Source organism: Stenella coeruleoalba (genome assembly GCF_951394435.1).
Source record: "Stenella coeruleoalba genome assembly, chromosome: 3".
NCBI lineage: Eukaryota > Metazoa > Chordata > Mammalia > Artiodactyla > Delphinidae > Stenella > Stenella coeruleoalba.
The window spans coordinates 40436606-40459218 of record NC_137148.1 but is presented as its reverse complement, the minus strand read 5'-3'; the positions used below and the strand labels follow the sequence as shown (position 1 = coordinate 40459218).

At 41.4% G+C, this 22613-nt stretch overlaps 1 protein-coding gene across 1 annotated transcript in view; it reads left to right on the top strand.

The window, feature by feature from the left end:
• LOC307185127 (elongation factor 1-alpha 1-like) overlaps positions 1 to 18793 on the top strand; it is a 28811-nt gene extending 10018 nt beyond the window's left edge. Inside the window, exon 2 of the mRNA XM_079918930.1 lies at positions 16930 to 18793. Coding sequence (XP_079775056.1) covers positions 16984 to 18372 — 1389 coding nt within the window. The 5' untranslated portion in view covers positions 16930 to 16983 and the 3' untranslated portion in view covers positions 18373 to 18793. The remainder of the gene's footprint in view (positions 1 to 16929) is intronic.
• Positions 18794 to 22613: the final 3820 nt, after the last annotated feature.

Genomic DNA, 22613 nt, shown 5'->3' with positions numbered 1-22613 from the left:
AGTCTTGGATATCCAGCTTACATGTCACCTCCTCCATGAAAACTTTCCTGCTCTTCCTGGAGGTGATAGCTTCCTTCTTGAATTCCTCTGAAACTTGGCTCTGTACAACAAAGATCATACCAAGCCCCAGAATATAATTATTTATGTTCTAAATTGTAATCCTTGACTAAAATTTGACTTATATGTCATTATTTCTCCTTGGGAATGGGTTGAACTTAGGTGTTTATTTATTTAGTTATTTTTCTAAATGAGTAGATCAGTGAATAAAGGAAATGGATTTTAGGTGTCTACAATGTAAAGTAGGTTGGGAGCAACAGAAATTCAGAAGTTTTGAAATAGAGAGGACTCCATCGATAGAGTCAAAGAGTAGAGTATTCGCTTACTGTAAAGAGGCCATGAAAAGTTCCATCCATTTCAGGACAACCTAATGAGGTTTTTGTCGATTGCAAAGAATGAAGCAACTCTTGTGTCTCAAGGCCCATTTTGACTGTTGAGTGGTTGTGCTTTGGTACATTGTTTTTGTTACGTGTAATGAGATTTGGGCACATAATTCTATATATGCTACAAGGAATACTGGGCCCATAAAATATTCTAATAAAAAATTATACTCTTTGAGGTTTTATTCACATGTTTTCTTCATGTTATAACCTAATATGCTTGCTTAGAAAAACACATTTTATTGTTTTTGAGTCATTTCCCCATCTTGAGTTTATTAAACTTGAATTAAAAGAAATTATTCTAAAAACAAAGCTGTTTCCTACACTGCAGCTTGAAAAACTTTTGAAACTAAATAAAGTTAAAATTCAAAACATTAAGCAAATATAAATCTTAAAATTGATAAGGCCTTTCCCATATCAAATATAGACATTTATTATAGCAACATGAGAGTTATTTTTGTCCCTTGGTCTTTTCTAGTGGAGGCCATTTGATTAATGTGATGTTAAATGCCTAATATTGGGTAATGAACTAAGTTACTCATCCTGTGCCTAGCCCCTTCCCACCGACTTCTAGAAGCAAAGTGTGGATGAGGATAAACAATTCCATGAGGGGAAATAAATATACTTACACATATGTACAGACAGACATATCTATGGCCTTAAAGAGAGAGAGAGAGTAGACAAAAAAAGCTTTGGGAGAAAATATTTCAAATATTTGCCTCTCTCTCCCCATCATGTTTTATAAATATGTATTACAGAGGAAAAAATGCTTAGCAAATAAGGAAAGCCCACTAGCACTCCCTAAAGACTGCTGTCACTACTAGGTCTTGATGACAGCCAGCATTCTGAAGCAATATATCTAAATCATGGACTTTTTTTTTAAAGTTAAGAAATCCAGAAAAGTCACAGGTCCTGATTACAGATTCTGGCGCAATCTCACTAACAGTTTTTAGACATAATGTCCTCTGAGTTGTAAACCCACATATGGGTCCTTTCAGAGCCAATTTCTTCATGCAAGCCTGGAACTCTATCTGCTCCTTTCAGATCTCTCAACAGTTTTCAAGGAGTCAGCCTTCCTTCTTTCCAGAAAGGAACCACCCATTCTTTCAACTTCGTGTCACTAACATTAGTCATCACAGTGGAGGAATAGACAAGGGTAATCATGTTTTTTTAAATTTGGAAACAGCCCAAAGGTTCCAAATTTCTTTCAGAATTAAGTCATTTCCTCGTCTATGACTGTCAGTCTTCTCAGATGTTATTGGAAGTTTCCCTACTTTGTTCACTCACTCATTCACTTCTTCATTCAATAACTTTTTATCAAGCACCTACTATGTGTCAGGCAGTGTTCTGGACTCTGAGGTTACATCAATGGACAAAATCCTAATGGAGTTTGCATTCTAGTGGGAAGAGATGATTATAAACAAATAAATGAAAAACAATATACCAGGTAGTGATAAGTGATACAAGGAAAATAAGCAGATTTATGGGGAAAGAGAATACTAGGTGGGAGGGCTGCTGTTTTGCCTTGGGTGGTCAGTGAAGGCTGCTCTGAGAGTGCACGCTGAGCAGGAAGTGAGGGGGTGCACAGTTTAGTTATCTGGGAGAAGAGCCCTTCGGGCAGAGGAAACAGGATGTGCAAAGGTCCTGAGTGTGTTGGTGTGTTCAGGGAATGACTGGGGGTCAGCATGGCTGGAGCAGAACGGGCAAGGTGTGTGGGGCTGGAGGAAATGACATTAGATAAGAGAGAGCTGAGGCCAGATCAAGGCCTTGTTGTCCATTTTAAGTGTTCTGGCGTTTATTCCAAGTGACTGGGAAGCAATGGAAGATTTTTTCGAAGAGTGATATCAGATTTAAGTCTTAAAAAATCACTTTGGCTTGCTATGTTGAGAACAGACTGTAGAGGGCCAAGTTCATAAGCAGGGAGACAAGTTAGGAGGCTATTACAGTAATTCAAATGCTAGATGAGCTTTTGTCTTAGAAATTTATGACTCCAGCCTTGTCTGGGTTAGATGTCTAACCAAGATGCTCACCTCACGGCCAGCGTCTGGGCATAGCATTTTCTCAGAACAGTTCATAACCCGCTCTGATTTCATTGCTGTACATATCCCCTATCCGCCTACACCACATTCAGCTTCTGTGACGCTCTCCTGGGGGAGGAAGACATTTGGCCTTTGGGCTTTCAAAGATTCTTCCTCTGTGCTTCAGATGTTTTTGCAGGAACTTTGCATTTGTATATTTCTCCTCTTCCAAGGTGTCTCTCTCTCTCTCTCTCCCCCTCTTTTTCTGGGTAATGTGTTTTTTGTCTTTTTAAAAAATTTTTATTATAGTATAGTTGATTTACAATGTTGTGTTAGTTTCTGCTGTACTGAAAAGTGAATCAGTTATACATATACATATATCCATTCTTTATTAGATTCTTTCCCCAAATAGGCCATTACAGAGTATTGAGTAGAGTTCCCTGTGGTTTACAGTAGGTCCTTATTAGTTATCTATTTTATATATACTAGTGTGTGTATGTCAATCCCGGTCTCCCAGTTTATCCCTCTCCCCTTTCCCCCCTGGTAACCATAAGTTTGTTTTCTACATCTGTGACTCTATTTCTGTTTTGTGAATAAGTTTATTTGTACCATCCAGGGTGTCTCTGATACCTCTATCTTTGAGAAATTCTCTTACATCCCTTGGTCCATTTAAAAAAAATCTTCTTGGTCTTATCTGCAGCGCATTCATTTATATGTTACCAAAGCAGGTTCTAGCTTTAGCTGGATCTCAGTCTCCTCACCTGTTCTGAGTGGTGCTTGAAATTAGTCAGTAGCTGATTTGCAGCAGATGACATTGTGCTAGGGGCACTAGTGCCTCATTCTTAGCATTAGCAGAATTTGTCCTGCTTTCCTGTACCCCTCAGACCTCCTACAAAATTCCTATTTCCAGTCTGAGAGATGCCTCTGGTCCAGAACTCATTTTAGGAGCAATAATGATTGATAGGCCCTGAGCCTTCATTCCTTTTTCAGTTCCGACCACCTTCTCACGTTACCTATGGCCTAGGTTGCTAGCAGCCCACCAGCCATATCAGCTCATAGATAGGTTTCTTTTGGCCCATACAGCACTGTTTAAAATTTTTTGAATAATTGCCAATACTTAAAAATGATGAGATTTATATAATAACCTGAATTTTTCATTTCTCTTAAAAAAGTGTTAGACTTGGCCAAACTGAGTATGCACGCTCACATGGCAACACCACATTGCAGTTCAGCAGCCGCTGCGTCATAGGATGAGGCATGCGCACTGTGCCCCTCCCAGCCCCTTTCACTGCCACGTCCCCTGCTTGGTGGTTCCTCTGGATATCTGAGTGCAAAACCTTGGTCCGTGCTCTCATTCTCCCATATCCCACTAGCCTTTAAAATTATTCTAGAGGTTCCCATTGCCCATGCAGAATTTTTAAGGATGAGAGTAATCTTTTAAAATTATACAAAAGCAACAACAACACATCCCCACATATAGAAAATAAGAGACAACTTTCACATAGGAAAGAGCAGCTGATTTCTTATGGCTTCTCAAAATGAGTCTCAATAGATTTTGGCCTTATCCAGTTTAATGCAACCTGGGTAGCCACTGGATATACACCTTGACCTTCCCCTTGGCCTAGCCTTCCCCACCCCAAATCTGTTCTAGCAAAGTCTTCTGAAATAGGATTTATAGGAAGACCCTCAGTGCAGTGCAACCGTGGACGGAGATATTGGCGCCGCATTTGCCGTGGCCACTTCTGACCTAATGCCAGAGTTTCTATTGCCTCTTGGTCCGTTTTCAGATGTCTGTATGGTGAGGGAGGAATTCTCCAATATCCCATTAGAGTTTCTGAACAGTCTCAACTCTGTGGAGTGGAAATTTATAAACAGTTTATTTCTTCCAGTCACTGCCTTGAACTCTGCCTCATTCATTCTTCATTTCTTGTCACTTAATACCATCTGGGATCGATCACATAAATTTCCAGTCACTTCGAGTCATTAAAACTCATTTATTTTAAAGCATCAATCTCAAATTTGATTTAAATCCCATCCCTTCCTTGTAATCTTTCTTGTGTGGTCCGTGGATGAGTCCTTCAGAGGGTCCTGTAGGACCTGTCCACTCCACAGTTCCCTGACCAGGAGATCCAACTCTCACTCCACTTCTCCCACCTCCCATCTGCTGGTGCCAACACCCCACAGCTTCTCGTTACTGGACTCCCCTTGCCAGGAGGCCACCACTGTGGGCAGAGCAAGATGCCTAAAACCTGGCTACTTTCTGTGGTACCCACTTGACCCACAGTCAACTCGCTCATCTTTGCCACCAAACAGTGGAAGAGGAGACCGCCCCCTCTCTCCCTTCTGCTGTCTCTTTCGGTCCCCCACCCAGATAGGCACAGGGACAAATCAGCCAGTTCACTGCCTAGGCAGACATCTCACCAGGGCATCCATCCATTCTGCTGAGAGTGTGAGTCATGCAGGCCCCAGCCTGAGCTGTTCTCTTGCAGTCTCACTCTCACTTGTCTTGGTGACAGGAGTACCCTCCCCTTCTCCCTGGGGAAGGGGAAGAATCATCTTTCATTTAAACCCTACAGTTTCCCTGAGGACAAGCAATCCATTGGCTCTCACCCATTCCTCTCCCCAGTCCTCTGCCCTCCAGACTGGAGAGCCGGGGACAGTCGCATGTGGGTGGGTCAGTTCTGCGGACTCTTCGTGCGCCCTGCGGGAACTGTCTGGTCCATTGTTGGCCGCTGTCTTCAGAATGCAGGCACTTCATGATTTCACATGTGGTGTTTTCTGTTCTTGGTGCCAAGCTTGGGAAAGTCTGCTCAGTGTCTGCTGCACTGCTGTATTTGAGCTGGATGAATCAGCTCAAGCACATCGAGGTATGAGAGGCAGAAAGCTCAACCCAAGATGGCTCTGCCAGTGAGGAAGTGTATTGTGTCACCTAACTTCGGCTCGTATGGATTCCTGGTTTACGTGGTGTCCTTAGGTCCCCAGCTCCACTGTGTTTTCTCTGGGTGAGAAATGGTAGATGGAGGAGTCTTGGGGTCCTTACGGAGGCTCACTCAAGGCTCACCTCATCAGACGCCAGCAGAGGAGAATTCACTTTCCCAGGCGCTCAAACAAAAATCCTGGAATGTGACCTAGGTCACGTGCCCATTCCTGACCGAGTAACAGTGTTTGGAGGTGGCTGATGCCACTCAGATCCACCTGAAGTTTGGAAATAACTTTCCTCCATCTCTCCCACATCCTATGACATCCATCAAAGGAGGTCATAGATTTTCCAGATCTACCCTTGTTCAAACATTTCAGAGGGGTATGAAGAATAATAGTTTAAAGTTTAGGACCTTGGAATAGGATAGAACTGGATCCAAATCCTGGCTCTACCAGAGCAAGGGAACGTGACCAAGTACTTAAATTCTCTGAGACTCAGTTTCTCAGTTTTCCCAGCTGTAAAATGGGAGTGTTAATAATACCTAAGTCATTGGGTTGTTAAGAGGATAAAATAAATTGTGCCTTGTATGATTATTATTCTATAATGTCTGACACAATTAGGTGCTCAATAAATACTATTTTTATTGCTAAGAACTTCCTCCTTTGTGGACAGAGACCAACACTATGGAAAAACATACTAAATTATGAAGATTCTCCTTGCATTTCCTAGAAGGGACCAATTTGACACTGTTGTCCCAGGGAGTAAACAGATTTTCCTGTCAATTTTCCTGTTATTCTTTGTATGCAGCAAGTGGAGGACTCAATGTGAAAGATGGAGGGTGGGGGAAAACTAAGTATATGAAATGTCTTAAGCATCGGTGTGAGTGTGTGTGTGTGTGTGTGTGTGTGTGTGAACTAGGAAGCTTATGCTAGGAGTAACTACCAGAGATTCATTAATCATTTCCAAAGAGCAACATAGGGCGCTTTGGAGAACCTGCCAAATTTTGAGCCACCTATGAATTTAGCAACATCCCTAGACATTGCCCAGACCTTCTCTTAGATTTGTCCATAAAATGGGGGAAATTGAGGCATTTTTGTTTTGTCATTTAAAGCAAAGCAATCTTGCCCAAATTTCATATTTTAAGGAAATTGTAAAAATATTAATAACATGAATTCAGTTGTAAAATGCATTTTGTATTTATCTTAAAGAATTAAACAATACTGGAATTAAAGGTGAGAGAACATTTTTTTAATATCAACTAGGAACTGCACCTTTCTGAAAAGTAAAATGTTATTTTTTTGAGAGACAGCAACAGTGGAGGTAATTTCCCAAGTAAAATATGTGAATTACGTTGAAATATATGGTGTGACTACGTAAATATAAAATGTGACAGCCCGTTTTGTATTCCAAAACTGAGCTCCCGTTTGTTGAGATTAAGATAGCTACTGGCGCCCTCTTGTGGAAATGATTATTTTAGCTATTATTATTTTAGGTGTTTAGTTGGAAAGGAAAATCAGCACAATTATTAAGGCGTACCTGTCATAAATGTGTTTTTTCCAGGCACTTTTGATGACTTCAGATTAATCATATAGTTTTGTTTATACACGAAGTCCAGGAGGAGATTTTAATATGTAGCGTAATGATGGTCTTTGCAGATTTACATTATGACTGTTTTTTTCTTAAGTAGATTTTGATCTGTCATCTGATTCAGCTGTTCTAAGAACCTTCATCAGACCTGGTTTATGTACATTTATATTTCACCTCAAAAGGTTGAACCAGATAGGTACATTAAAATAAAAATACTTTTCACAAGCTTTAAACTTCCGTCCAGCATCTGCCCTGCCAAAACTTCTCTTGATGGCCCTCCTCCAGAGATAGGTTTTGACCCAGCACCTGAACCAGTTTCGATCAAGTGGGAAATCCTCTGCCAACTTTAGCTGCCATGGCCACCTCCATCTCCTTAGCAGCTGGCTATCCCTGCTATATGTCAGAACATAAAGAAGAACAGTCACACCGGTCCAAGACTGAAAGGAACTCTTGGGCTACAGAGTTCTCTGGTATTCAGGGTATTCAAGGAGTGGGTGGCCAACTGCTTGGTAGGCGCCCGGCAGAGTGCATTCAAGGTCATTTATTTGGACTCAGTGATCTTCGTCATCCCTTCTAACTCTGAGATTCTAAAGCTCCTCTGTGTAATGTGATGTCCAGCCCTGCTGAATGAACTAACTGCAGATTTGAACCCACTCATTGCAGGTCTATATGTCCCTCTGGAATTACTCTATCAAGTAAACTCTCGGAACCTCCACAGGACCATTCAAAGTGCACATTAATCAGGGCACTGGAGCATAATAGACATATGATGCCCTTTCACCATTATTTTTAAACAGTTGTGAATAATTATGGAATATATAAGTTATTTTTAGCAGAAAACTGTCAAGCATAATAACTGGTGGATGCCAGTTAAGATAGGGAAATGGTAGAAGGTGTAGGGTCACATATTCAAGGGAAACGTTAAGCATCCTGAGTGAAGGTTTGAATGTGTGGGTTTGGGAGCACAAAGGAGCCGGATTCAAACCCTGCTTCTGTTATTTACTAGATGAATGACCCCAGATAAATGTCTGAGCTTCCTTCATCTATTGATATAAGAATTATGATGCTTACCTCACAGGGTTGCAGTAAGAATTAAATGGCATAAGAAAATGTGAAGCACTGAGCATGGCATGTAGAAGGCTCTCAAAAAATGCTAGGTATTCTCATTAAGGGACAGAAACAATACAAAAGGTGGAGCCATAGCCAGAAAGGGTCCTTGATGTTTAAGGCCCCATAAGCACAGAGAAAGCACACTGAAGTGTTTCCTGTATATAATTAAATTGTGTTCATTGGTTATCCCTGATAAGCTTACCTTATGAATCAGGGGACTATCTCCATCTTCCCTGATATTTTATCTTTGATTATTGACCGGGACACATTTTAATCTCTCAGCATTTGGATTCACACAGTAAGCACTCTTATCTGACTTAATTATATATCGGTAAGAGCAGGGCATTGTAATCTGTATAACTCACTGGGCTTTTCATAAGGACATCTCTAAACTCGACAGCAAAAACTTTTAGGAATCAACAGCTTCAGGTCCCCACAGTGAAGGATCTGTGGAGAACCTTGATAGATTATCCCTGACTATTCCATAGTTCAAAGTCAAACTGTTGGATTGGTCAGGCCTACAAACTGGGCGATCACAGTTTATATATACAAAAGGATAATTTACAAAGATAGTAGCATTCAGAAGATGCATAATTTAAGACAAAACTCTTTTGGAGAATGATATTTGTAATTATTAGCTAAAGTGATGCCATCATGTGGCAAAAGCAAAAATCGCATGCACTCAGAGCCAATTCTAAGAGTAGCAATCTTGGACTGATTTTAATTCATTCATTTTGATAATTGAATTAATGGATTTTCATTAATTTATTTTCATTTACATTATTGTTATTTCAAATATTTTACAGAGTGAAACTTTATTCCTGTCATTTAGTTGGATGACTTCAAATGCATGTAATTCAAATGTGCATAAAATGTGTATAAAAGTGCATAAGATATGTAAAATGATTAAATGGACTCCTGAAGCTAAGTGAAACGTGACGAAGTCCGGACTTAGATAATGTTAACTGAGCATTAGATTGCTTTGCTATTTTTAGAACTCTGTTAAATAATTTGATTCCCTGAGTAAAAATAAATATATAGAGTGCTAAAAGAATTGACCAGCATTAAAAATATAAAGGCAAGGTCTTGTCAGTATGGCAGGCTGAGTGCATGCAAATGTAAAGAAAAGTGAGAAGGTTACAGCTGAGGAGGTTTAGATTGGGCGTCAGAAACCTGGAGCTGGAGAAAATGGTGTGTGGGAATGAGAACAGAGAGAAAAACTAGAGTTTTAAATTAAAATATATACTTAGAAAGTTGACCCCTGAATTCCCAGCCACCACACCCTCTGTATGCACAGAACTCCAGGCAGCCAGACTGTCATGCCCCAAGAAACAAACTGGAATGTATTGTTACCTCTCTGGCTTTTATACCAAAATGGTATGGAAAAACCCTCTTCTTCTGGTTAAGATTAACATGGGCAAGATTTATCCTTCCAATTGAAACAGCTAAAAAACAGGACAAAACATATGAAACAACAGTTCTCAGGACACTAAAGCAGAGAAAACTAAAAAGCAGACAGAGGCAAAAAAACAAACAAAAAAACATTAGGTAAAGAGGAAGAAAGGTAAAGTAACAAGCAAAAATAAAAACAAGACGCTGTAGAGAAATGTCTTTAAAGTACCTAAAGAAAAATAACTATCAACCTAGAATTAGGTTGGATATAGTGTTCTATATGTTAATGAGATCAAATTGATTAACTTGTATCCAACTCATCTCTATGCTTACTGATTTTTGTCTGCTCGTTTGTCTTAGTTGATAGACTTGTGTTCATCGACGTAGGTTAATATCCTCAACTATGATTGTGGATTTATCTACCTTTGCTTTAATTCTGTCAATATTTGTTTTATGTATTTTGAAGCCATGTTATATGATATACACTAATTTAGGGCTGTTGTACCTTCTTCTTGAATTGACCTTTTTATTATGATGTATTATCCTTCAGTTCTTACACTTCGTGCCCTGTATTTTGTTCTATGTGAATATAGTCACACCAGGTTTCTTCTAGTTAGTGTTTTATTTTTGATTTGCCTGTTCTCTTCTTGAGCTCTATTTCCTTGTGCCAGGGTGTGGAGAACACCCTCAAAGAGAAAGCTGGAATTAAAGTGAGGCTCACCACATGTGCTTTCCTTCCCTCAAGGACCTTAGCCCTTTCTATCTAGTGCCTGTAGAGAGCTGTTTAATATGGCTGAATTCTCTTTCACTCCATTCTTTTTTCCTTACTTTATAAGTGACACTGCAAGGATCAGCAAATATGGCCTGAGGGACAAAGTGGCCCATCTCCAGTTTTTACAAATCATTTTATTGAAACAAGCCCTACTCATTCACTTACATATTATCACCGGCTGCACGACAACAGAGTTGAGCAGCTGTAATGGAGATCATATGGTTGGGATGTCTAAATATTTACTATCTGGCTCTTTACAGAAAAAGTTTGTTGACCCCTGAGGTACAGAGAAGGAAAAATTATGTGTAGCCTGAGGGCATGGGGTGGGGTGTCAGTTAGGGCTGGAAGAGATTTTTCTCAGCTAGGCCTGCCTGCAACCTTCATTGGCCAGAACAGGCTCTGTTCTCTCTTCTGGGGCTTTATTAAAGGTCTTCAGCCGGGTTTACTTCATAATGCCAGGGGTGTCCTCTTTACATCTAGGGGTAAACTGGGGCTTCAGATCATCCTCAACCTCTAGCTGGATTTGGGCCTCTGGAACTTTTGTTACTTTTAAGGAAATGCAGCCCCGCTTGTGCTCTTGCCGGGTATTCAGGCGTCAGTCATTTCTACTCTCATACTGCTGACAGGTGTGTGAAAAGTGAATTGGCTCCCTTCTTGAGCGCCTTTAAGACGAGGAGGACTTTTCCTGGCCTGTCTACCAAGGACTCGGCTCAGCCTCTCCCTGCACCTGCAACTGCCTCAGATCTCTTTTTTATTTCTGAGGGCGTGGGTCTTCCAATTCTATAGGTTTCTGCTTCACCAAACCCCTTTGGTAATGTTTTTCAGGTTTTTGTTTCCCTCAGCGCCCTCTCTTAATGACTCCAGAAAGTGAGTTCTAGGAGCTGTCCTAGAGCCCATACCGCACTCCTTAAGGGAGCTTTGCTTTTCATTGGTTATCAACCCTTATTGGGGGCATTTTTCTCTGTTTTTTAACCAATTTGTTGTGTATGTCTTAGATTTTACAGTAATGAAACTTTGAGATCTGGTTTTCCTCTACCATATGAAACTGGGAGATTCTATATTGGTTTCAGAATATGGTCGGTAAAGAACATATTTGCAAAAAGCTCTTTTGTATCTAATTTCTTTCCACTTGTAAGGTGAAGGATTTGCAATTGGAATAATTAACCACAAGGGGGAGTGTTTCTTTTGATTTTCATTTCCTTCAATAAAACTAATACATATAGTTTATGCAGGGTTTTATGTTTGTGACCAGTGAGTAAAATTACACCAGTAGAGGGCTTCCCTGGTGGCGCAGTGGTTGAGAGTTAGCCCGCCGATGCGGGGGACGCGGGTTCGTGCCTCCCTCTGGGAGGATCCCACGTGCCCCGGAGCAGCTGGGCCTGTGAGCCAAGGCCGCTGAGCCTGTGTGTCCGGAGCCTGTGCTCCGCAACGTGAGAGGCCTGCGTACCGCAAAAAAAAAAAAATTACACGAGTAGAATGTGATATTTTGTAAATAATTCTATCCAATCACAAAGCCTAATCAACAATTTTTTTGTACACCTACAAGGTGCAAGGCTCTCCGCTAGGCTGTTAGTAGATGCTACAATCGGTCTTTACAAGCCAGATATATAGTAAGGAGCTTGAAATATTGGGTGATTTGTTAAAATGAGCAATTCCAGTTGGGTTTATGTTGAACTAATAATTTACACAATAACTACTGCATCATCTATTTTTAATGAGAAATTCAACTACCACCAAAAATATCTTAAAGATATGAGTCAAATGTCTACAGATCTCCTACCACACAGTTCAAACTTCCTCATAGAGAGATATTTTTACTTTCCATAAATTCTGCTACACTTAATAAAAAGGTAAATGTGGACTGAGATTTGAAAATCTATTTCCTCTATTTTTTAACATAGCATACAGGCTTCAACTTGCTTAAAGTCACTGAAGCTAAGTAGCATTTCATGGAGAGTTCCTGATAATGGGCCCAAACATATGACAAGGTACCTGGGGCTAGATACCATTTAATAGCTGAAAATGATGACAGAAAATATTTGAGCAAAATAAGGAATTTATTATCTTGCATAAGTGAAGTGTCCAGGGATGAGGCTTTGTTGGCTTCCTTTTCAGAACTGTTTGAGCTCAGGCTCCTCAAAAATGGCTCCAAGCAGATGCAGTCATATCTGAAAAAGCGTGTGTGTGTGTGTGTGTGTGTGTGTGTGTGTGTGTCTTGCTAATGAAAGTGGAATAAAATCCAAACTGGCTTTCAGGACCTCCCAGGTTCTATATGTTCAGATTCCCTTTAATCTCTTAAAAATCATCCCACCAAGCTCTCTCCCTTATATTTCAGACACACTAGCCTCTCTTCTATTCTTCAAATGTGCTGAGTCTTTTCCTACCCCGAAGCCAGGTTGCCTCTGTCCAGAATGCTCTTCCCCCAGCACTGCACAGGCTGGCTCCTCTGCTGCTTCAGGTCTCAGCTCAGCTCAATGTTCATTCCCTCCTGATCCTAACGAATGTGCACCCTGCTCCTCCCCTTCTCATTTCCTTCATATCACTCATCATAAACTACCCTTATTTGTTTTCTTACATATAGTCTGTCTTCCTAACTAGAAGGCAAGCTCCATGATGCAAGGATCTTATTTTTATAGTTCACAGTGTATCCCCAGTGCTTAAATAACAATAAACACTCAATAAATATTTATAGAATAAACATATTACTTTTTTTAAACGTCTTTATTGGAGTATAATTGCTATAAATGTTGTTTTAGTTTCTGCTGTATAACAAAGTGAGTCAGCTATACATACACATATATCCCCGTAACCCCATGCTCTTGACCCTCCCTCCCACCCTCCCTATCCCACACCTCTAGGTGGTCACAGAGCACTGAGCAGATCTCCCTCTGCTATGCAGCTGCTTCTCACTAGCTATCTATTTTACATTTAGTAGTGTATATATGTCCATGCCACTCTCTCACTTCGTCCCAGCTTACACTTCCCCCTCCCCGTGTCCTGAGCTCCATTCTCCCTGTCTGCATCTTTATTTCTGTCCTGCCTCTAGGTTCGTCAGAACCATTTTGTTTTTTCTTTTACATTCCATATATATTTGTTAGCATACGGTATTTGGTTTTCTCTTTCTGACTTACCTTACTCTGTATGACAGACTCTAGGTCCATCCACCTCACTACAAAAAACTCAATTGCGTTTCTTTTCATGGCTGAGTAATATTCCATTGCATATATGTGCCACATCTTCTTTATCCATTCGTCTGTCGATGGACACTTAGGGTATTTCCATGTCCTGGCTATCATAAATAGTGCTGCAATGAACATTGTGGTACATGACTCTTTGAATTACGGTTTTCTCAGGGTATATGCCCAGTAGTGGGATTGCTGGGTCATATGGTAGTTCTATTTGTAGTTTTTTAAGGAACCTCCATACTGTTCTCCATAGTGGCTGTATCAATTTAGATTCCCACCAACGGTGCAAGATGGTTCCCTTTTCTCCACACCCTCTCCAGCATTTATTGTTTGTAGATTTTTTGATGATGGCCATTCTGACCGGTGTGAGGTGATACCTCATTGTAGTTTTGATTTGCATTTCACTAATGATTAGTGATGTTGAGCATCCTTTCATGTGTTTGTTGGCAATCTGTATATCTTCTTTGGAGAAATGTCTATTTAGGTCTTCTGCCCATTTTTGGATTGGGTTGTTTGTTTTTTTGATATTGAGCTGCATGAGCTGCTTGTATGTTTTGGAGATTAATCCTTTGTCAGTTGCTTCATTTGCAAATATTTTCTCCCATTCTGAGGGTTGTCTTTTCATCTTGTTTATGGTTTCCTTTGCTGTGCAAAAGCTTTGAAGTTTCATTAGGTCCCATTTGTTTATTTTTGTTTTTATTTCCATTTGTCTAGGAGGTGAGTCAAAAAGGATCTTGCTGTGATTTATGTCAAAGAGTGTTCTGCCTATGTTTTCCTCTAAGAGTTTGATAGTGTCTGGCCTTACTTTTAGGTCTCTAATCCATTTTGAGTTTATTTTTTGCGTATGGTGTTAGGGAGTGTTCTAATCTCATACTTTTACATGTAGCTGTCCAGTTTTCCCAGCACCACTTATTGAAGAGGCTGTCTTTTCTCCACTGTATATTCTTGCCTCCTTTCTCAAAGATAAGGTGACCATATGTGTGTGGGTTTATCTCTGGACTTTCTATCCTGTTCCATTGATCTATATTTCTGTTTTTGTGCCAGTACCATACTGCCTTGATTACTGTAGCTTTGTAGTATATTCTGAAGTCAGGGAGCCTGATTCCGCCAGCTCCGTTTTTCTTTCTCAAGATTGCTTTTGTTATTCGGGGTCTTTTGTGTTTCCATACAAATTGTGAATTTTTTTGTTCTAGTTCAGTGAAAAATGCCATTGGTAGTTTGATAGGGATTGCATTGAATCTGTAGATTGCTTTAGGTAGTATAGTCGTTTTCACAATGTTGATTCTTCCAATCCAAGAACATGGTACATCTCTCCATCTCTTTGTATCATCTTTAATTTCTTTCATCAGTGTTTTATAGTTTTCTGCATACAGGTCTTTTGTTTCCTTAGGTAGATTTATTCCCTGGTATTTTATTCTTTTTGTTTCAGTGGTAAATGGGAGTGTTTCCTTAATTTCTCTTTCAGATTTTTCATCATTACTCTATAGGAATGCCAGAGATTTCTGTGCATTAATTTTTTATCCTGCTACCTTACCAAATTCATTGATTAGCTCTAGTAGTTTTCTGGTAGCATCTTTAGGATTCTCTATGTATAGTATCATGTCATCTGCAAAGAGTGACAGTTTTACTTCTTCTTTTCTAATTTGGATTCCTTTAATTTCTTTTTCTTCTCTGATTGCTGTGGCTAAAACTTCCAAAACTATGTTGATAGTAGTGGTGAGAGTGGGCAACCTTGTCTTGTTCCTGATCTTAGTGGAATTTTTCACCATTGGGAACGATGTTGGCTTTGGGTTTGTCATATAATGGCCTTTTTTATGTCGAGGTAGGTCCTCTCTATGCCTACTTTTTGGAGAGTTTTTGTCATAAATCGGTGTTGAATTTTGTTGAAAGCTTTTTCTGCATCTATTGATATTATACTATGTTTTTTATCCTTCAATTTGTTAATATGGTGTATCACATTGATTGATTGCATATATTGAAGAATCCTTGCATTCCTGGGATAAACCCCACTTGTTCATGGTATATGATCCTTTTAATGTGTGTTGGATTCTGTTTGCTAGTATTTTGTTGAGGATTTTTGCATCTATGTTCATCAGTGATTTTGGCCTGTAGTTTTCTTTTTTTGTGACATCTTTCTCTGGTTTTGGTGTCAGGGTAATGGTGGCCTCAATATATTTTAAAAATCAAAGAAATTTACAAGAGGAAGCAAAATTTTTTTTATATTATCCACAATTCTACCACCCAGATACAGTAACTGTTGTTATTTGGTGAATGTTATTCCATCCCTTTTCTTTGGGCATTAAAGTTATATATATATAATATATATGTAATGCAATTATACTATATACACTTCTTCTTTTCAAATTTTACTCTAATTTCACTTTTATTTTTACTTTTAGTTTATTTACAACAAAATAACTGAAGTGAAACTGAAGGAATTAATAATCATCAGATTATCTACTCACAAGACATAGTCACCCCTAAAATACCCTTCTAAACTTAACAAGACTATGAGAACTATTAAGAGGCTTGAACCAATGTTTTGTTAACTACATGTTCCAATTTGGGGCCGTTTCTATTATTATTTTTTTAATATTGTGATGTCACTTACATTTTATTCCATAACCATAATCCCACAATTGTTTTTGTTTTATACTTAAAGGGATTAAAATCTCACCTCCAGTTTTTGTTTTTGTTTTTTACCATTAACTTCCTTATCACTGAGTTTTAAAGTTTGATTACCCTCTTGATTGACTGGATTTTTGCTGAAGGAGATTTTTAAAAAAGAGCTCTTGGTTATTGTATTTTTGAGTTTTTGTGGGTTTAGGAGTGTCAGTTTGCCCTTTGTCAACACCAGCTTGGCTGTATGTAATAATTTGGGTCATGCTTTTGCTCTCAGCCTTTTTAAGATATTTCACACCACCGTCTTCTGGCATCACATGTTTCAGACAAGTCTAAGTTCGTTGTCATCATTCCCCTGTTTTTCTGTCTGAATGGGAATAAAATTCTTTATCCTTGACAACTTTGCCAGAACATACATTCGTGTTAGTCCTTGTCAATTTCTTCTGCCGTGGGCTACTACTTGATATCTCCAGCCTCATTTCCCACTACTTCCTTGCAGGGGGCGTGCCCACCTTGCCAACTTTTTGCCCTTCTGTGACCTCGTTATGCTGCTTTAATATTCTTCTGGCTTGGCACAGGCTAGTAAAATTCCCTCATCCCTACCCTCCACCCTGCTGTTTGCTGCCGCTCTTTCCAGCAGATTTAGCTCAAGCAACTCTCTCCTCCATGAGGACTTCCAGAGCACACTCCTCAGGTGACCGGCCACTCTCCCCTTCCACCCCTATGAAATGTAACATGTACCCCTAGTATTACATTTGGTGCACTGATCTACCATCACTGGTTTATGACTGTCTCACATCCAGGACTGTGAGCTCCAAGGGGAGGGCCACCTAGTTTATACCCACATAACTATGCAATTTAAAAGAGTTTATCTTTTTTCGCAAAGGGTTTGCCGCCAGGATACAGGTGTCGTGAAAACCACCGCTAAACCTAAGCAAAAATGGGAAAGGAGAAGACGCAAATCAACATCGTTGTCATCGGAAACGTAGATTTGGGGAAGTCCACCCCTACTGGCCATCTGATCTACAAATGTGGTGGGATCGACGAGAGAACCATTGAAAAGTTCGAGAAGGAGGCTGCCGAGATGGGGAAGGGCCCCTTCAAGTATGCCTGGGTCTTGGACAAACTGAAAGCTGAACGCGAGCATGGTATCACCGTTGATATCTCCCTATGGAAGTTCGAGAGCAGCAAGTACTATGTGACCATCATTGATGCCCCAGGACACAGAGACTTCATCAAAAACATGATTACAGGCACATCCCAGGCTGACTGTGCTGTCCTGATTGTTGCTGCTGGTGTTGGTGAATTTGAAGCAGGTATTTCCGAGAATGGGCAGACCCGTGAGCATGCCCTTCTGGCCTACACTCTGGGTGTGAAACAGCTAATTGTTGGAGTTAACAAAATGGATTCCACCGAGCCACCCTACAGCCAGAAGAGATACGAGGAAATTGTAAAGGAAGTCAACACCTACATTAAGAAAGTTGGCTACAACCCCGACACAGTAGCATTTGTGCCAATTTCTGGCTGGAACCGTGAAAACATGCTGGAGCCAAGTGCTAACGTGCCGTGGTTCAAGGGATGGAGAGTCACCCGTAAGGATGGCAATGCCAGTGGAACCACACTGCTTGAAGCTCTGGATTGCATCCTGCTACCAACTCGCCCAACTGACAGACCCTTGCGTTTGCCCCTCCAGGACGTCTACAAAATTGGTGGTATTGGCACTGTCCCTGTGGGTCGAGTGGAGACTGGTGTTCTCAAACCTGGCATGGTGGTCACCTTTGCTCCAGTCAACGTGACAACTGAAGTGAAGTCTGTTGAAATGCACCATGAAGCTTTGAGTGAAGCCCTTCCTGGGGACAGTGTGGGCTTCAATGTCAAGAACGTGTCTGTCAAAGATGTTCATCGTGGCAACGCGGCTGGTGACAGCAAAAATGACCCACGGATGGAAGCAGCTGGCTTCACAGCTCAGGTGATTATCTTGAACCATCCAGGCCAAAGCAGTGCTGGCTGTGCACCTGTGCTGGATTGTCACACAGCTCACATTGCCTGCACGTTTGCTGAGCTGAAGGAGAAGATTGATCGTTGTTCTGGGAAAAAGCTGGAAGATGGCCCCAAATTCTTGAAATCTGGTGATGCTGCCATCGTTAATATGGTTCCTGGCAAACCCTTGTGTGTTGAGAGCTTCTCTGACTATCCTCCTCTGGGCCGCTTTGCTGTTCGTGACATGAGACAGACGGTTGCTGTGGGTGTCATCAAAGCAGTGGACAAGAAGGCAGCCGGAGCTGGCAAGGTCACCAAGTCTGCCCAGAAAGCTCAGAAGGCTAAATGAATATTATCCCCAATACCTGCCACCCCAGTCTTAATCAGTGGTGGAAGAACGGTCTCAGAGCTGTTTGTCTCAATTGGCCATTTAAGTTTAATAGCAAAAGACTGGTTAATGATACCAATGCATCGTAAAACCTTCAGAAGGAAAGGAGAATGTGTTGTGGACCATTTGTTTTGTGTGTGGCAGTTCTAAGTTATTATTTTTAAAATCAGTACTTTTTCATGGAAACAACTTGACCAAAAATCTGTCACAGAATTTGAGACCCATTAAAAAAGTTTAATGAGGAAAAATAAATAAATAAATAAAAGAGTTTATGTTGGTAAAATATTGGAGATTTTAGGTCAGGAGTCCCCAACCCCTGGACCATGGACCAGTACTGGTCCGTGGCCTGTTAGGAACCGGGCCGCACAGCAGGAGGTGAGCAGCGGGCGAGCTGATAGAAGAAAGCTTCATGTGTATTCACAGCCGCTCCCCATCACTCGCATTACTGCCTGAGCTCCGCCTCCTGTCAGATGAGCGGCAGAATTAGATTCTCATAGGAGCACAAATCCTACTGTGAACTGCACATGTGAGGGATCTAGCTTGCGAGCTCCTTATGAGAATCTAACGCCTGATGATCTGAGGTGGAGCTGAGGCAGTGATGCTAGCGCTGGGGAGCGGCTGCAAACACAGATTATCATTAGCAGAGAGGTTTGACTGCACAGAGACCATAATAAATCAACTGCTTGCAGACTCACATCAAAACCCTATCAGTGAGTGGCAAGTGATAAGCTGCATCTGGTGGCAGGCTTTAAGTCAGAATCCGACACTTATTTTAGTCTGCACTTGGCCCACCCATTATTTTATTTACCACTTCCATCTGCGCCTCTTTCCGGCACTGCACACTTGTCTCAGTCACAGTTTTGGTAAGCCCACAGGCTAACCCTACCCAAAATGTGTAAAAAACAAACATCACTGGAGAGCTTCTTTGAAAAGGGGGAAAGACCCAATGATGAGACAGCAGAAGACTCTAAGACTGCCAACAAAAAGAAAGCTGCATTTAAGAGCAAATACCAAGAGTCCTACTTAAATTACAGGTTCATTGCCACAGGTGATTCACATTCTCCAAGCCAGCTTTGTATAATATGTGGCGACCGGCTATCCAAGGAAGCTGTGAAACCTTCAAAACTGCTTCACCACATGGAGGTCAAGCATCCTGCATTAAAAGACAAGCCTATGGAGTTTTTCAAAAGAAAAAAAGTGTGAACACAAATAACAGAAGCAATTATTGAAGTTCATCAAATGTGTCTGCCCTGAAAGCATCATTCTTAGTGGCTAACCACATTGCTAAAGCTAAGAAGCCCTTTACTATTGGTGAAGAGTTGATCCTGCCTGCTGCTAAGGACATTTGTCATGAACTTTTAGGAGAGGCTGCAGTTCAAAAGATGACACGTATTCCTCTTTCGGCTAGCACCGTAACTAGATGAACTGGTGAAATAGCAGACGATATTGAGGCACAATTGTTAGGATTAATGAGTCACTGTGGTACACAATCCAGGTTGACAAGTCTACTGATGTTGACAACAAGGCAACAATGCTTGTTTTTGTGTAATCTATTTTTCAGGAGGATGTGCATGAGGATATGTTATGTGCACTTTTGTTGCCAACACCACAGCTGCAGAACTATTCAAGTCTTTGAATGATTACATATCAGGAAAACTGAATTGGTCATTTTGTGTCCATATATGCATGGACGGAGCTGCTGCCATGACTTCACGGCCTTCTGGTTTCACTACTCGGGTCAAAGAGGTCGCTTCTGAATGTGAGTCTATGCACTGTGTCATCCATAGAGAAATGCTGGCTAGCTGGAAAATGTCACCTGAACTTAACAACGTTTTGCAGGATGTGATTAAAATTATCAACCACATTAAAGTACATGCCCTTAACTCATGTCTGTTCATGCAGCTCTGTGAGGAGAAGGACGCAGAGCACACACGTCTTCTCTTATACACAGAAGTGAGATGGCTTTCTAGAGGTAGATCACTGGCCAGAGTTTCTGAGTTATGAGAGCTGCTCCAGAGATTTCTTTTAGAAAAACAGTCACCCCTGGCAGCACATTTCAGTGACACAGATGGGTCGCAAAACTTGCTTACTTGTGTGACACATTCAACGTGCTCAACAAACTCAACCTGTCACTTCAGGGGAGAACAACAACTGTGTTCAAATCAGCAGATAACGTGGCTGCATTCAAAGCCAAACTGGAATTATGGGGGCGACGAGTGAACATTGGGATTTTTGACATGTCTCAAACATTAGCAGAGATTTTGAGAGACTGAGCCAGGGCCTTCTTTCTCCCAGCTGGTGCTTGATCACTCTTTTCAGCTTTCAAGAGTTTGAGCATTACTTCCCAACCACAAAAGACCCCCGAACTGGGAAGGAATGGATCTGAGACCCATTTGTGAATAAGCCAGGTGAATCAACTTTGTCCGTGCTAGAAGAGGATCAGCTGCTTGAGATCGCAAATAACGGTGCCCTTAAAATTATGTTTGAGACAACTTCAAATCTCCATACGCTCTGGATTAAAGTCAAGGTGGAATATCCTGAGATTGCCACAAAAGCACTGAAAAGCCTGCTTGCATTTCCAACATCCTGTCTTTGTGAAGCAGGGTTTTCTGCAGTGACAGCAACGAAAACGAGATCACAGAGGAGACTGGACATTAGCAACACACTTGGGGTGTCACTGTCTCCCATCACCCCCAGATGGGACCATCTAGTTGCAGGAAAACAAGCTCAGGACTCCCACTGATTCTGCATTATGGTGAGTTGTATAATTATTTCATTATATATTACAATGTAATAATAATAGAAATAAAGTACACAATGAATGCAATGCACTTGAATCATCCTAAAACCACCGCCACACCCCTTCCGTGGAAAAATTGTCTTCTACAAAACTGGCCCCTGGTGCCAAAAATGTTGGGGACCGCTGTTTTAGATGGCGTGTGGACAAATTACTAAGCAGGCAAAGTGTAAATGTGATACAGTTCGAGTGCTCAGATACGTTGAATGCTTTAAGTCTTTAGGGAACAGTAATCATTAAGCAGAAGGTTGGGTAGATAAAGTGTTAAAGAGAACCCTGCAGTTGAGCGGCGAAAACAGTCGAGCTTCTATAAGGGAGGTGGCAGGTGTCCAGGAGAGTCCGGGGTCAGCTCTCCCACACTTCAGCCTCTCAGCTGAGGCTAAAGACATGCGTGGCCAGCCCTTTTCCCATTTAGCGACACCTACAGCTCTTGCCCACCACCGCGACCCATCTCCGCGAGTGAACACCAAGTTCTAGGAGCCTGCTTAGCAAACGAAGCGGGGAGAACAGCGGGGAGGAGCTAGCTCTGCGCATGCTCTTTGTGGGCGGGGGGGGGGGGGCGGTGGCAGGCAGGTTGCGCCTGCGCGCTGCGTCGATCAGACGCCTCGGCTTCCGCGCCGGGATACCCGGCTAGGGTTCGCTGGCGGTATGGTGCCGCGGTGTCAGGTAAGAATGGGGAAGGCCCTCCGGGCTTGTGTCTGTCCTCGCCTTTTCCCTCCACGGACCCGGTCCTGCTCGGCCAGACCCCGGCGACCGCCACCGCCGCGGTAGGCCCTCCCGACTTCGGAGGCTTTGCTCTGGTCTCCCCAACGAAAGTCAAGTCCATTCCGCGAACGCTTGTTCTGCAGGTGACGGCCTGGAAGACCAGCTGGTTTCTAAATCACCCTTGATATTTGCCCTTGCTTCTCAGATTGTTCGTTTCTAAGACAAGTTTTCAATATAGAAAGAAATGCCCTTAACTAAGCATTCTTTGATGAAATGTGCTCCATCTGTGCATTTGCGAACCCTTGATTATTTGCAGACCTCTGATTATTTCGTAGAGAATGATTTGCTTTCATTCACAAGTGGGTTATTTTACTTGGTCGGATGGCTTAGATACCAGGCTGTCTGCATAGGTTTGTCCTAGGAAATAGAAGTTTATCCTGTATTTCAGACTCATCTGCTTTTGTAAATATCAGGGTTTGTATGTTGCATAACTTAATCCTGGACAGCTGGGTTCAATGTAATGTAGACTGGAATCAAAGGTCATATGACAACCGTGAAGGGCGTGTCTTTCATTTATTTGGTCATTTATTTGTGTAATTCATCTCTTGATTCAGACATTTGTTCACTGCTTAAGTATAAAAGGTGCTATAATTTTATGTCAGTTAAAGGCCAACCTCATGGTTTCTAAGAAGATATTGTT